Consider the following 11,624-nt stretch of genomic DNA (forward strand, 5'->3'; position numbering starts at 1 on the left):
CAGGGCCTATAACCGGAATTCTACAGTAAACTAAGAAAAAACCTGGGAAACAGATTAATCAGTGACGTCAATTCGGTACGCGGTAGATTCCAGACCCCAAAGAACTGAGTCGTGTGATGAAGTCCAAAAATAAAACACTCGATTTTATTAATTTAAGAACTACTTGTATCTAGGTTTACAATTTAAAAATAAAATCGATTTTATTTTTTTACAAAGGCAACCCAACATGTAATTTTTTTTGACAGCCGCTCTCATTTAGTACTAAGAAGCGGAATTAAATAAATATATTATATATTATCAGTTTTGTTATTTTCCGACCCCTTCCCTTCCCTGATAATCACACTTTGTATCATTTGAGCATTTGCTATTTCTTCAATAACCTGACAGAAAGTTCAATTTAGCCGCTAATGCCTGTCATAATATAATTACAAAAATATTCCTAGCCAGTTAAAATAATGACTAGAAGAAGAATCTATCTGAGGAATGTATTAGAAATTAGGCCAATAAAGGGGCTACGTCACGCACGCCATCTTTTTGAGGCTTAGGTCACGCAATTTTTTCGTGAATCTTGCTCTCTATCTTCTTTGATATAAATTTTTATTTCTGATGAATCTTTTTATCTCGTGTAAATTTGACCATCTGTTCTCCCCATAGAGCTTCCAGTATTTCTTTCGTATTCTTCTACATTTTTACTCATTATGTAAGTTTGCATTTCATAGAATCACATAAAATAGCATGCCGAAACCCCTTTGAATAAATGAGTAAAACACTGGTCGTTTTGTTATTTTGTGGAGTGTCAATAAAAATATAAATTGGAAACATCCTAATTTTGGTGTACCTTCAATGGTAAATGATTCGATTTTCTTTGATAAGTCAATTTTAATTTCTTTGATAGGTCAATTTTGCTTTAGTTGTAAAGTGAAAATTTTATTTTGTCGGTTTCCGCGCGTTTCTCTTAGTTCTTGTTGGGAGAATATGTTCATTCAGTGGGAAAGACAATTTTTTTATTTTTAGGCGATCATTTTGTCATTATCACCACCTTCATTTCCGATCTCGTTTTGATATTCTGTGGAGAAATTAGGTTCTGATCAACAATTGTTTGAGAATCCCACCCCCCCCCCCCCCAACCGTGGGCACCGCGATTGAGTCGACGCAGGAAACATCCCTGATCTCAAATCTGACGCCAGTAGATCAAAACGCGACGATTTGTAGAAAAAATTGTAAATAAAATTATCATATGTTTGAAAGCATGCTCTTTGCTGAAAAAATCTATCTAAAATTATCAATTATCAATGTTGTAGCTGCTTACAATAGCAGAATTTCCTAGCGTAAGGTTCCTTTTTCAAAATACACTTTGGCTGATTGCCGTAAAGATTTGTTCTACTCAAATTCGGATTAACGATCACCTTATGGCTGTCTCCTACAGATGCTCGTATAGTGACTGACGCTTCGAACAATGCGTCACCAGGGCTTGTCATAAAGTTTATTCTATAGTGAGCACTGTCTGATGTTGGTGAGCCGAAATTAACTGCTCGATCCGAATCTTGGTTCGTACTGCTAAACCGTCTTAGCTTTTCGTTCGGTTTGTAGCTGGAAGCCTTTAGAATCTTCTTGAGTTGAACTCGAGCGCACGACGTTCGCAGTAACTTCGTGCGATTAAGAATGACGTCATTGATGTATTTGACAGTCATTTCAGCTCCGCCAATCACGTCTGGATGTGTTATGTCCACTTCCGTGAATTCGAGGCATGGGCACCAGTGTTCGCCGACACCTAATAATGAAATACAAGGAGAATGCAAACAATTATCAGCCAAAAAAAACAAACAAACAGAAAAACAGCAACAACAAAAACTCCTCTACTGAATGTACGCAAGATCTGTCTAACCAGGGGCCGTTTAACATTTTAGCAAATGCCATTCTCGGAAATATACAATTAAAAGATAACCCATACGATACGATAATTGATTCGATGACTTCACAGGCCTGTGTTGAACTATTTTCTAAACTATCAAATGTCAGCTTGACTATAGACTGCTTAAAATCGGAAAATATGTACTGCAAAACTACCTAAATCTAATAAGAGGCAATCAAACCTATATAATAGTCTTCGATAAAATCGTTTTAAGCCAATCAGGAAGCACGACAGGTCAAAACGTGTATGCGGCCAAACGGGCGTGAAAAGTTGCGCCAATCATGTCTTGCGTTGGATTTGCTTCTGATTGGTCGATAAGACAATACCTCCACTCTGATTGGTTTGTTCATAGCACAAGTTTTTTTATTAACAAATTCTAGAGCTTCGCTAAGGCAAGATAAAAGTAAAAAAAGTATTATTATTGCGAGATATCGGCTTTGTGAAAGCTGATTTTGCTTTAAAGCCCCGGCAAAACGCGGAAATATGTTTCCAGAAACATCCATAATTGTTTCCTCGTTTTGCCAAGTTGCCATGTCGCACGGAAACACAAAATGTTTCTGCGGTGTAGCAGAAGCACATTTTGCTTCTTGGAAACAATGCTTCCCGGATGACAAAACTAGGAAACATTGGGGAAACATGCGCGCGCTACGATGTTTCTGGAAACATGTTTCCCCGTTTTGCCAGGCCTTAAGTACGGGTAAATCTCGAGCTGTATTATGTGAAAAGGATTGGTTCCTGATAGGTTCCTGATTCTAACCATAAGTGATTGTTCTATCTTTTTTCTCACCTGCTTCGCTGCAAGTCCTTGTGTAGTTTAATTTCTTGAACAAGCTTTGTGTCTTCTCTCCTCGAGGCTCGTCAGGGTATGTTAACACGTGACGCAGTGTGGCGTGAAGGTCAAAAGGTGACGATATCACGTGTTGATTGTGTTCCAAAGCCGAGGTTATATCCGGGTATTTCTTTTCAAGCCACGCAGGAACCGAGATAGACAGCCAAGGTAACCGCTCCTCCAGCTTGCCCTGCATAGTATTTCTGACGTCATCATTACGTGAACCGTGATCTCCAAACGTGACAATAACAGTGTTATTGTGGTAATTTCGATCGACAAACGCGCGGAGTAACCGCGCGATGTCGTTGTCTGCGTAACTGAGGTGATTTGGGTGAGCGTGCGTCAAGTACGACATAAAAGCGAAGGCAAATTTGGGAGTGTTTGGATAAGCAGCGAAATAGCTGAGGACGTAATCTAGGGTGTAGTTAACCATGAACGTTGAACGCGAACACAACCCTGGCTCGTCCCGCTCGCGTTTTTCCTCCAGCGCTATCCAAAAGGGCCTCCCATAGTGATGCGCAGGAGGATCCTCAAAGCCCATGAGCCTCAGGTTAAATGCACCCATGGTAGGGTCATCCTCAGTCATCATTGTGACGTAACCATGCTCCTTGTACTGTTTCATAATCCAAGGCCATTTATCAATAGGGGCACTGTTGGCATACCCCTCGCGTCCCTCTGGGGGCTCCGTCTCGTATAATCCCGTGAGCATCGCGGTCAGGGCGGGCGTGGTCGCATCACCGATAACAGTCTGACCGGAAATAAAGTAAGTCTTTAATGACGTCTTGAGAAAATTGATCGATTTTGGCATCTTACGACGAAAATTTGCAGCGGAGACTGAATCGAACCCAAGCATCACTACATTCAAACCCAGTCCCTCATTCTTCCCCTGCCGCTTAAACTCTTGTCTCATTCTCTTAGACTCATCTATCGCATCCCGTTGCGGTACAGCTCGAGCAAGGTAACTAGTGACTTCCTTGCCACTAGTCAGCTTGTACTTGACTATGAGGAAGTCTGATTTGTTTATCACATTAGAAGGCTGGAATTCCACTGCTGAAGCGTTAAACGGGTTTCCTTGTTTAGCGTAATGCACGGAGCTATCGTGACCACTATCACGGTGAATCGTCTCAACATTTACTTCACTGAAATCGATTGAACTGGCGTTCACCTCCCCTGACAGGACCAGTCTGTTATCAATGACGTCAAACGCAGGCAGTGGGTATCCATTTCTACATCCGGGATCGTTACCAACATCTTTTAATAAATGGCTAATAGAGGGGTCCCATGGGTTGAGTTTTGGCAGTTTGCAAGTGTTCAGGTTTGGAGCTGTGGTGTAAACGGGTGTTGGTGTCCCTGTGGTACTCGGTGTTGTGTAAGGCGAGGAAACTTTCGTGTCAGTGGCGCTAGTGGAAGAGTTATGGGGAAAGCTTGTGTGATTTCGCTGCGCTTTTGTCGATGTATTAGACAGCAAAATACTCAATAAAGTAGACTTTACTTCAGCGCCAGGATTTTCGACGCTATCGCTCGTCAATTTTTGGGTGGAACTTGATGAAGTGCTGGAAACCGAAGACGGCTGGCTTTTTGTCGTGGTCTCTTCGTCGTCAGGTATTGGAGACGGGCCAGGAGGGGCAGTGGCACCATGTTCATTAAGCCAATCCAAAGTCTCTTCAACTTCGTCATCGCCTTTCACTCCTCTGTGAAGCTTTTCTGGAGGCTCGGTCGCGTTGTAGAAGGTAGTCATGTTAAGTTCTTGATCAGTTGAATTATCGTTGTCATAAATGTCCTCGTCCTCTTCCATAGAATCATCTCTCTTGTCTTCATTAGTGTACTTGTCTCTATCGGGAATGACACTACAAAGGAATATAATAGGTACATAGCGATAAGTAGTCTCCTTCATAGGCCTTACAGTCAACTCTCGTTATAGCGGACACGCTTGGGGCCCGTTTCGTGTCCGAATAGCGAGAGTCCGTAATAGGGGAGCATTCCAGTCAAACCTTGTCCGTTGGGGATCGGAGCCGAAGCGAGGCCGCAAAGCGGGGGTCCGCAAGGCGAGAGTTGACTGTACTTTGATTGTCTCGCAAAACTTCGCCCCCAAAACGCGTTGCGTGACGACCCAAATCATGGCTATGTAGGAGACCAGCTGATCAGTCATATAAGTGAAAACACTTTTATTCGAGCACAACCATACAAGAGGATATGACTTAGAAGAGCGCATCCCGCATATTAGCCCATTCAGACCTAAAACCGAAATGGTAGTTTTCTTTACTGATTGCAAGGCCGAGAAATGGAGGATAGTACATGGTTGCGCAGAGATATGAAATTTATCTTCGAGTGTTCAAATTGATACTTTCTTTATTCTCGTTGTCTGCTTGTTTTAAATATCAGGGGCGTAGCCAGCTTTCTGAAGAGTTGTAGGCCTGGCCAAGAGGAGAGAGTGGGGGGAGGGGGGGGGGGTTATGCTCCAGATAAAGGCCCTCAAATGTGCTATCCGGCAGCACCTAAATTTTGGCATTTCATTGCAGAGAATGGTCCGGCAATTTTCACTCATTGTTAAATATATAAACGCACTTGTCTTTATCGACACATACCTATCACTTTGTAAAATAAAGTTCTCGAGTTAGTTCGAGTGTAAAGTGCCAATTTAACAATACATCTTTCCAGGCGTTTCGAGCTTAGCCCTTTATCAGTGGAAGTCAAGTTGCTGTTTCGTTGAGAAATTTGCTAAGGCCACGAAAAAAGAGTTAAAGTTCCAACGCAAGCTGCGCGACGACTAACATTCAGTCAGCGCGGCTGACTTGTTCACAGAGTGAAGATGAGTCGCTTTTCCTGACATTTTCGTTGTTTGTTCCCATCGCAGATCATGATGCTACGGACTTGTACATCTTGAATAGTGTGGCCATTTAAATTGAAATGCCTTGCGACAGGAAAGCTTGGCAGGTTTTTCTCGATGCTGCAGAGGCGCTCAACGAAACGTTGCTGTAGCATGCGGCCAGTATCGGCGATGGACATCGCAGAACAACGGCGGCAAGAGATGCCATACACTGAGCCGGTTGTTTCGCAGATGAAAGCGTGCGTGCATGGAAAAGTTTTCACGTTAAGGCCAGACTGGCTACTGTCGGTGGTGTGAACTAAGACGTCGTGCAATTATTAAAAAAGCCCGAAACGTTGGCTATTTTGTAAAAATTGGCACTTTATACTCGAACACGGGAACTTTTTTTGTTTACCTTTTTATGCTGTGTCACGCGGCCAAGAATTTCAACTTGCTAGAGACTTGATTAATCAAGAAAGGGTAGTTGCGATATTTATAATGCATATTGCTTTCTATTTTATCTTGAAAGTGCTTCAGCCACAATTACTCTCTTGATAGCACATTTTAAAAAATACGAGTTGGCTAAAAAATTTGTAGGCCCGGGCCTACGTGCCTATAGGCTAGATACGCCCCTGAATATATTGAGACGGTGAAGAGAACTGCATTAAGAAGTGACTGGACAAAGAAAGCGAAGGACGATTTGGTGCATACAGCGAGCGCTTTTGATATTTTTGTGTTTTGGAGGGGTTGGCTGGGCGGGTGGAGTAATAAATTGTTTGAGTCTTGTAGTTTGTAGTCGTATTCTGGTAGCTGCAGGTACGTGTCTAACGATAAAATCAAGATTATTGAAGGCTCAGTTTTACTGATGAATAACGAATTTAACCCATGAATGCTGAGTTGAATGACGAGCTTGATTCAGAACAATTGTAAAGGGCGCAAAGCCAAATGGGTGAAACTAAGATTTGAAAGGATGTTGGCCAGTTGGTTGGACGGTCACGAGACAATTTTTTTTTGACAATTTCGAGATCTCCGCTCTTCTAGAGGTGCGCTCCCCCCGGGGCGTCGTGATTTTGGGACTTCTGGTCTTAAATGGAGTACCGTAGAATTCCGGTTATAAGCCCTGGGCTTATACAACTTCGTAAGGGGTTTTGGGGGGGTAATAGGGGGGGGGGTTATATGCGGGGGGGGGTATAAAAAGAAAAAAAAAAAAGTTTGAAAAAAGGCACGGGGGTGTTGGAGGAAGATAGTTTTTTAAAAAAAAAAAAAAAAAAAAAAAAATTTGCCCGGGGGGGGGGGGTGGGGGGGGGGGGGGGGATGTTTTTTTGGGGGGGGGGGGAGAGGGGGGGGGGGGGGGGGGGGGGGAAAAGTATCCATTTAAAGAGACGATTCCTAGCATGGGATATTTTGAACGCAGGAAAGTGACAAAAAGCTGATTTGGATGTTCACTCTTTTCTTACAGGGTACAGTATTAAAGAAGCGAACATTGAGAATGGGACACAAGTGAAATTCCAAAACGAAATAATGGGACAGCAATACTACCATTCCCCGACTGAGATTTCGCTTCTTGAACAACGCAAATGGGAAAAAAAAATGAAGGATCTGTTAATTTTTCCTACAAGCTAGCTAGGCTTTTTTTTTATACCGAACATACCAAAAAGAAAGGCCAGTTTTGCGCGAGTTACCCTTCCACACCCTCCCCACCCCTATTCCTCGTCGGCAACTGTAAAAACCCTCTCGGGTTTCGACAGCATTTAGACCTCGCACTGAGAGCACTTCACACTCTTCTAAGCCATTACAATCTTGTCTGAGCTCCAATCGAGCTGATGTTTAATAATATTAGACGCACGTACGAACACATAGGCGTAAAATAAATCACATATTTTGACGCCAACGTTGTATATTTAATTTCCTAAATTGTTTATACGTGTTTGGCTGTCGGCCACCCTATAGATCCCAATAGGCAAGCTCGTGATTTCCTAACCGGAAACTGAAGGAATGTTTTAAAATACTGAATTCAGGATTGTTTATAAAACGTAGATGAAAAGTTCTGAATATTCGACAGGCACATGAGCTATGACTCGACAAAAATCAATAGACACTATCGACAAATGAATTGTGAACGCATTTCATCCTAGAATCAGCTGGAAAAAGACATAAAATTGACTGGATATAAAATTATTTTAGACATCGGTTAAACTGCAGATTACGGTACTCCGAAGCCTCGCTTGCACCGGTCAGAAAATCATACAAGGAAAGCAATGAGCTGAAAAACCCAAGTGAACACTCGCTGCAACTAGACACGCATTTACTTTAGGAATCGAGAAAACGTTTCAGTGACCTTCAGCAGACTCACCTCGAAAAATCTTTCGCTTGCTTGAGACCACGGGTGACGTAGTCGCTGCGTTCCTGTTGAACCTTGTAAAAAAATACAAGAGCGATGCTGCTAAGGAATACAAGGGCGATGAACCGTTTTTGACAGCGTGAAGATACCATTCTGTAGTCTGATCTCCCGACCGCCAACAGGCTACAGAATCAAAATTGGAGCAGCAACGCAGAGTGTATTTCGAAACGATTTTTTTTTCGTTCCAAAAATAGGCATCCGCTGGGCAAGGTCAGGTTACATCTCCTGTTGTTTAACGGAAATAGAACGTAAGTTTTATAAGATTCTGTTACACAGTATGTTATGGAAATTTGTCTTCGCTTGAAGTGATAAATAAAGAGCGAAACGGCTCAAAATGTTATAAATCGACAGAATATAAATGCTTGCGTGTCGTATATGAAAGAAATTTCAAACACTATCAACCTAGTGGTTTTAATAAGAACCTGCTGGCAGAAATTTGCCATTTTAATACCCCAAAATATAAGAACCTGTTTAGCCAAGCAAAGTCAGCCCCGATTTCAGCAGGTTCTTCAGATGTGGGTTATAGAAATTTTTTATGAACATTTTTAACAAAACATCCCAAACTGTATACATTTCGCCGATAAAAGGTTAAAAATAAAACTTAAGGTGCTGCTAAACGTTTTCGATCTGTTCGATCACTCTGATGATGATCGAACAGATCAAAACGTTTAGCATCAATTTTAACAGCTTTTACCTTAAGTTTTATTTTTATCCCAAACTGTATTTACAAATAAAGAAAAGAAAGATTCACATAGACTGTAATTGTCTTCTTTGGACCTTGCATGAGGCTTGAAGCAATACAGTTATGAATAAATGCTGCATAATGAAGGACCAAACCCATTTTTTTTCTTCTCGTACAATCAAAAACTATGGCTCCTCCTTAGAAATTAAGAACCTTATTAAGAACCTACTTAGCCTAAATTACCAATAACTACCCCCAAATACAAGAACCTATTTTGCCAAACTTAGAAAATTGTAGGTTCTTACACGCGGGTGTTTACTGTAGCTGTAATAGGTGCCAGTGAGAAACGTTGAGTAGGGTTGACATTTAAATCCTCTAAACTAATCTCCCCAAGGGACGCACCATTCTTTTCCTGGATGGGGCGGGGGGGGGGGGGGGGGAAATTTATTTTTAAATTTATGCACCTCTGCAAACACGTTTTTTTTTTTCGAAATGCAAACTATTTTTTAATGCATATCGTGTTTTCAAGCAATTTCTTTTGTCTTTTTATGCCCTGCAAAATTTTCTTTTTCAATATTTTTCATACCCCCTCCAGGAAAATAATAAATTTAATAATTGAGGGGATGGGCAATTACGAAAAAAAAATCTTGCGTCAAAAAAAGTATGAAAACAAATTCAGGGAAGCCCCACCTGCTAAACATGGAGAGTGCAAAAAAAGTCATGCAGATGTTGGTAAAAAAAGAAATCTTGCAAATACCAATGCTGAAAAAATTCTTACTCAGGAGACATTGTCAAAATTCCTACCCCCCCCCCCCCCCCACCCCCATCCTCAAAAAGTAAACGGTCCGTCCTTCGATTCTTATAGAACTAGTATGGAGAACTTGATGAGTAATCGTGATATCATTTCCTGTTTCTTACCCATATGGAAATATGAAAGAGACTAATCACAGGGCATCTAGGAATCGTTTGTGGGAGACGGCGGAGAAGTCGAGTGGCCGATCGCGAAGGCCACGAGCCAGGGGGGTCGGGGCATGCCACCCCGGATTAAACGAAATGCGCTGAGATGCAATTGGTGCATTTTGAGACAACTTTGAGAACTGTTACAGTGGTATTTTTCTTTAGTATTTTTAGTTACTTATATACTGTAATGATAACGATATTTTTTGGGAGAAGCTGGGCATTTTTTCGGGGACGCTTCTTCCCCCTTTAACCCTGGGTCATCAGTTAAAGGAGCTATTTCACAGTCATTTTCTGATATACAAAATTTACTTTCAAATTGAAGGGAGCCTCTAAATAATAGTTTTGTGGGTTGGAAAACACCAACGAATAATAATAATGCTGACATAAGCCAGTTGCAACTGAGGAAGATTACGATGGATTACAAATTAAATGGCCATGTTTTTTTTTTTTCATAAATGCGGCCCGTCACGTAGCTCATAGACTGTTCACAGTCCCGTATTTCCGGAAGCGAGAGATCGATCGTCAGTCCGACGAGCCGCCACGGTTTACGAACGCGAGCCACACTCCCCCCCCACCCACGGGGTGCACTCCCCCAGCCGCGTCGAAACCAAGATGGCGGCCGTCGGAGAACGATCCACACGACCACGGAAAAAAGGGGAGTGAACAGTCTACGTAGCTCAGGCTTAAAGTTTCAGCTTATGGCTGAAGCTGACTGACAAAAGCTAAATATATTTTTGGCTGTAATAGAAGTACACGGTTCTGTTTAGACGTTTTTTTTTTTATAAGCGTAGCCTCAATAAAACCTTAATTCCTTGGTTTGTGGTAGACAACTCGCACGCTGAGAACCGAAACTATATACGCGAAGATCAAAACCCTATTCTAAAACTGCTCAGTGATGTGAATACCTTCTCCAACTCTTTGTTGAAATCAACGAGAAATGGTTATCCCCCTTACCCTACCCATGAGAGAGGGTGATAAAGGGGAGAGGGGGAGGGGAGGGGGTATAGATCACGTTTTACAGAAAATAAAACTGAAAATAGCCCTTTCACAATTCGCGAGGAATATGACTTTATGACATGTCACGCTTCACGGAAAATAATATAAGAGAACGTTTTGGAAAATCACGGTTCACGGCGACTATGGAAATCGCGATTCACGGGAAATATAAAGGGTCGATCACTAGTCACGAAAATACCCTTAACAAACCTCATAAGAAACTTTATTCCTTACTTAACCATATCGAACGCACGAGACGTGAGGTTGAGGGAAACTTATTGGAAGAAGTGTATTATTAGCCAAAAAAAAAGCAAAACCCTAAAAATACATCAATACAAAGTCAAATGAAGCACTTAGCCGGCTTGACAGATCATAAATTTCTCCCAACTAGTCTTATAAGAAAGGTATGGCAACCAGTGAAGAGCTTGTATGTTGACAATAACCTTGTACCCAGGGCTAAACGGAGACCATCGTAGAGTTACAAGGCAAAGTGGAATTGCGTTGCCGAGGGACGAAATCGCCTTGACAAAAATTCAACATACAAATGGTAATTTACCACAATATTTACCGACAAAAAATACAACTGCTCTCAACGAGAGGATCCAAACCACATTGAAACATAATCCAGCTGTAAAGTGGGCAGTTTTCTTCGGTATTGGGATCAAATCAGGATCAAATAGCACAATGTTGTCGTCTAGATTTCATTATGCCAAACACCGCACTTACATACTCAAATGAACGATTAATTAAAAACGCTCTAGCAAATAATATTTAATGACTCATCATCTCTATGTGAAAAAAATGGACATTTTCAGGACTAAAGAAAACGAATTTCACAGCGTTCCGTTGATGTCTCAATATTCCACTGACCTGCTGACTGAAGACTATAACTTCAAACGTAATTCTGCGTGACCGTGAACGCAATGCGTTATTGAGAACGTGATGCGTGATAGAAGCTATTTGCATTTTCACTGTGCTTTTCAATCGAATACGAAGGCGAAACAAAACTTGCCGGCACCGTTTGTGATACAACAAAAA

General features: G+C 41.6%; 1 protein-coding gene across 1 annotated transcript; it reads right to left on the reverse strand.

The window, feature by feature from the left end:
- Nucleotides 1–117: 117 nt before the first annotated feature.
- Nucleotides 118–8,415, reverse strand: LOC144643246 (uncharacterized). The gene is made up of 3 exons (XM_078502441.1): nt 7,901–8,415; nt 2,700–4,588; nt 118–1,771 (listed from the first exon to the last, which is right to left on the reverse strand). The coding sequence occupies exons 1-3, from the start codon at nt 8,038–8,040 to the stop codon at nt 1,290–1,292; spliced, it is 2,511 nt and encodes an 836-aa protein (XP_078358567.1). The 5' UTR covers nt 8,041–8,415; the 3' UTR covers nt 118–1,289.
- Between the last annotated feature and the right edge of the window lie 3,209 nt (nt 8,416–11,624).

The sequence above is a fragment of the Oculina patagonica genome, chromosome 2 (assembly GCF_052425735.1).
Source record: "Oculina patagonica isolate OP01 chromosome 2, crgOcupat, whole genome shotgun sequence".
Classification (NCBI taxonomy): Eukaryota; Metazoa; Cnidaria; class Anthozoa; order Scleractinia; family Oculinidae; genus Oculina; species Oculina patagonica.

Coding starts and splice junctions, on each gene's coding strand:
- LOC144643246 (XM_078502441.1), bottom strand. CDS start 8,040: ATGGTATCTTCACGCTGTCAAAAACGGTTCATCGCCCTTGTATTCCTT. Junction 4,589..7,900: donor CAAGCGAAAGATTTTTCGAG/GTGAGTCTGCTG, acceptor ATTCCTTTGTAG/TGTCATTCCCGATAGAGACA. Junction 1,772..2,699: donor AAGGACTTGCAGCGAAGCAG/GTGAGAAAAAAG, acceptor TTTCATTATTAG/GTGTCGGCGAACACTGGTGC.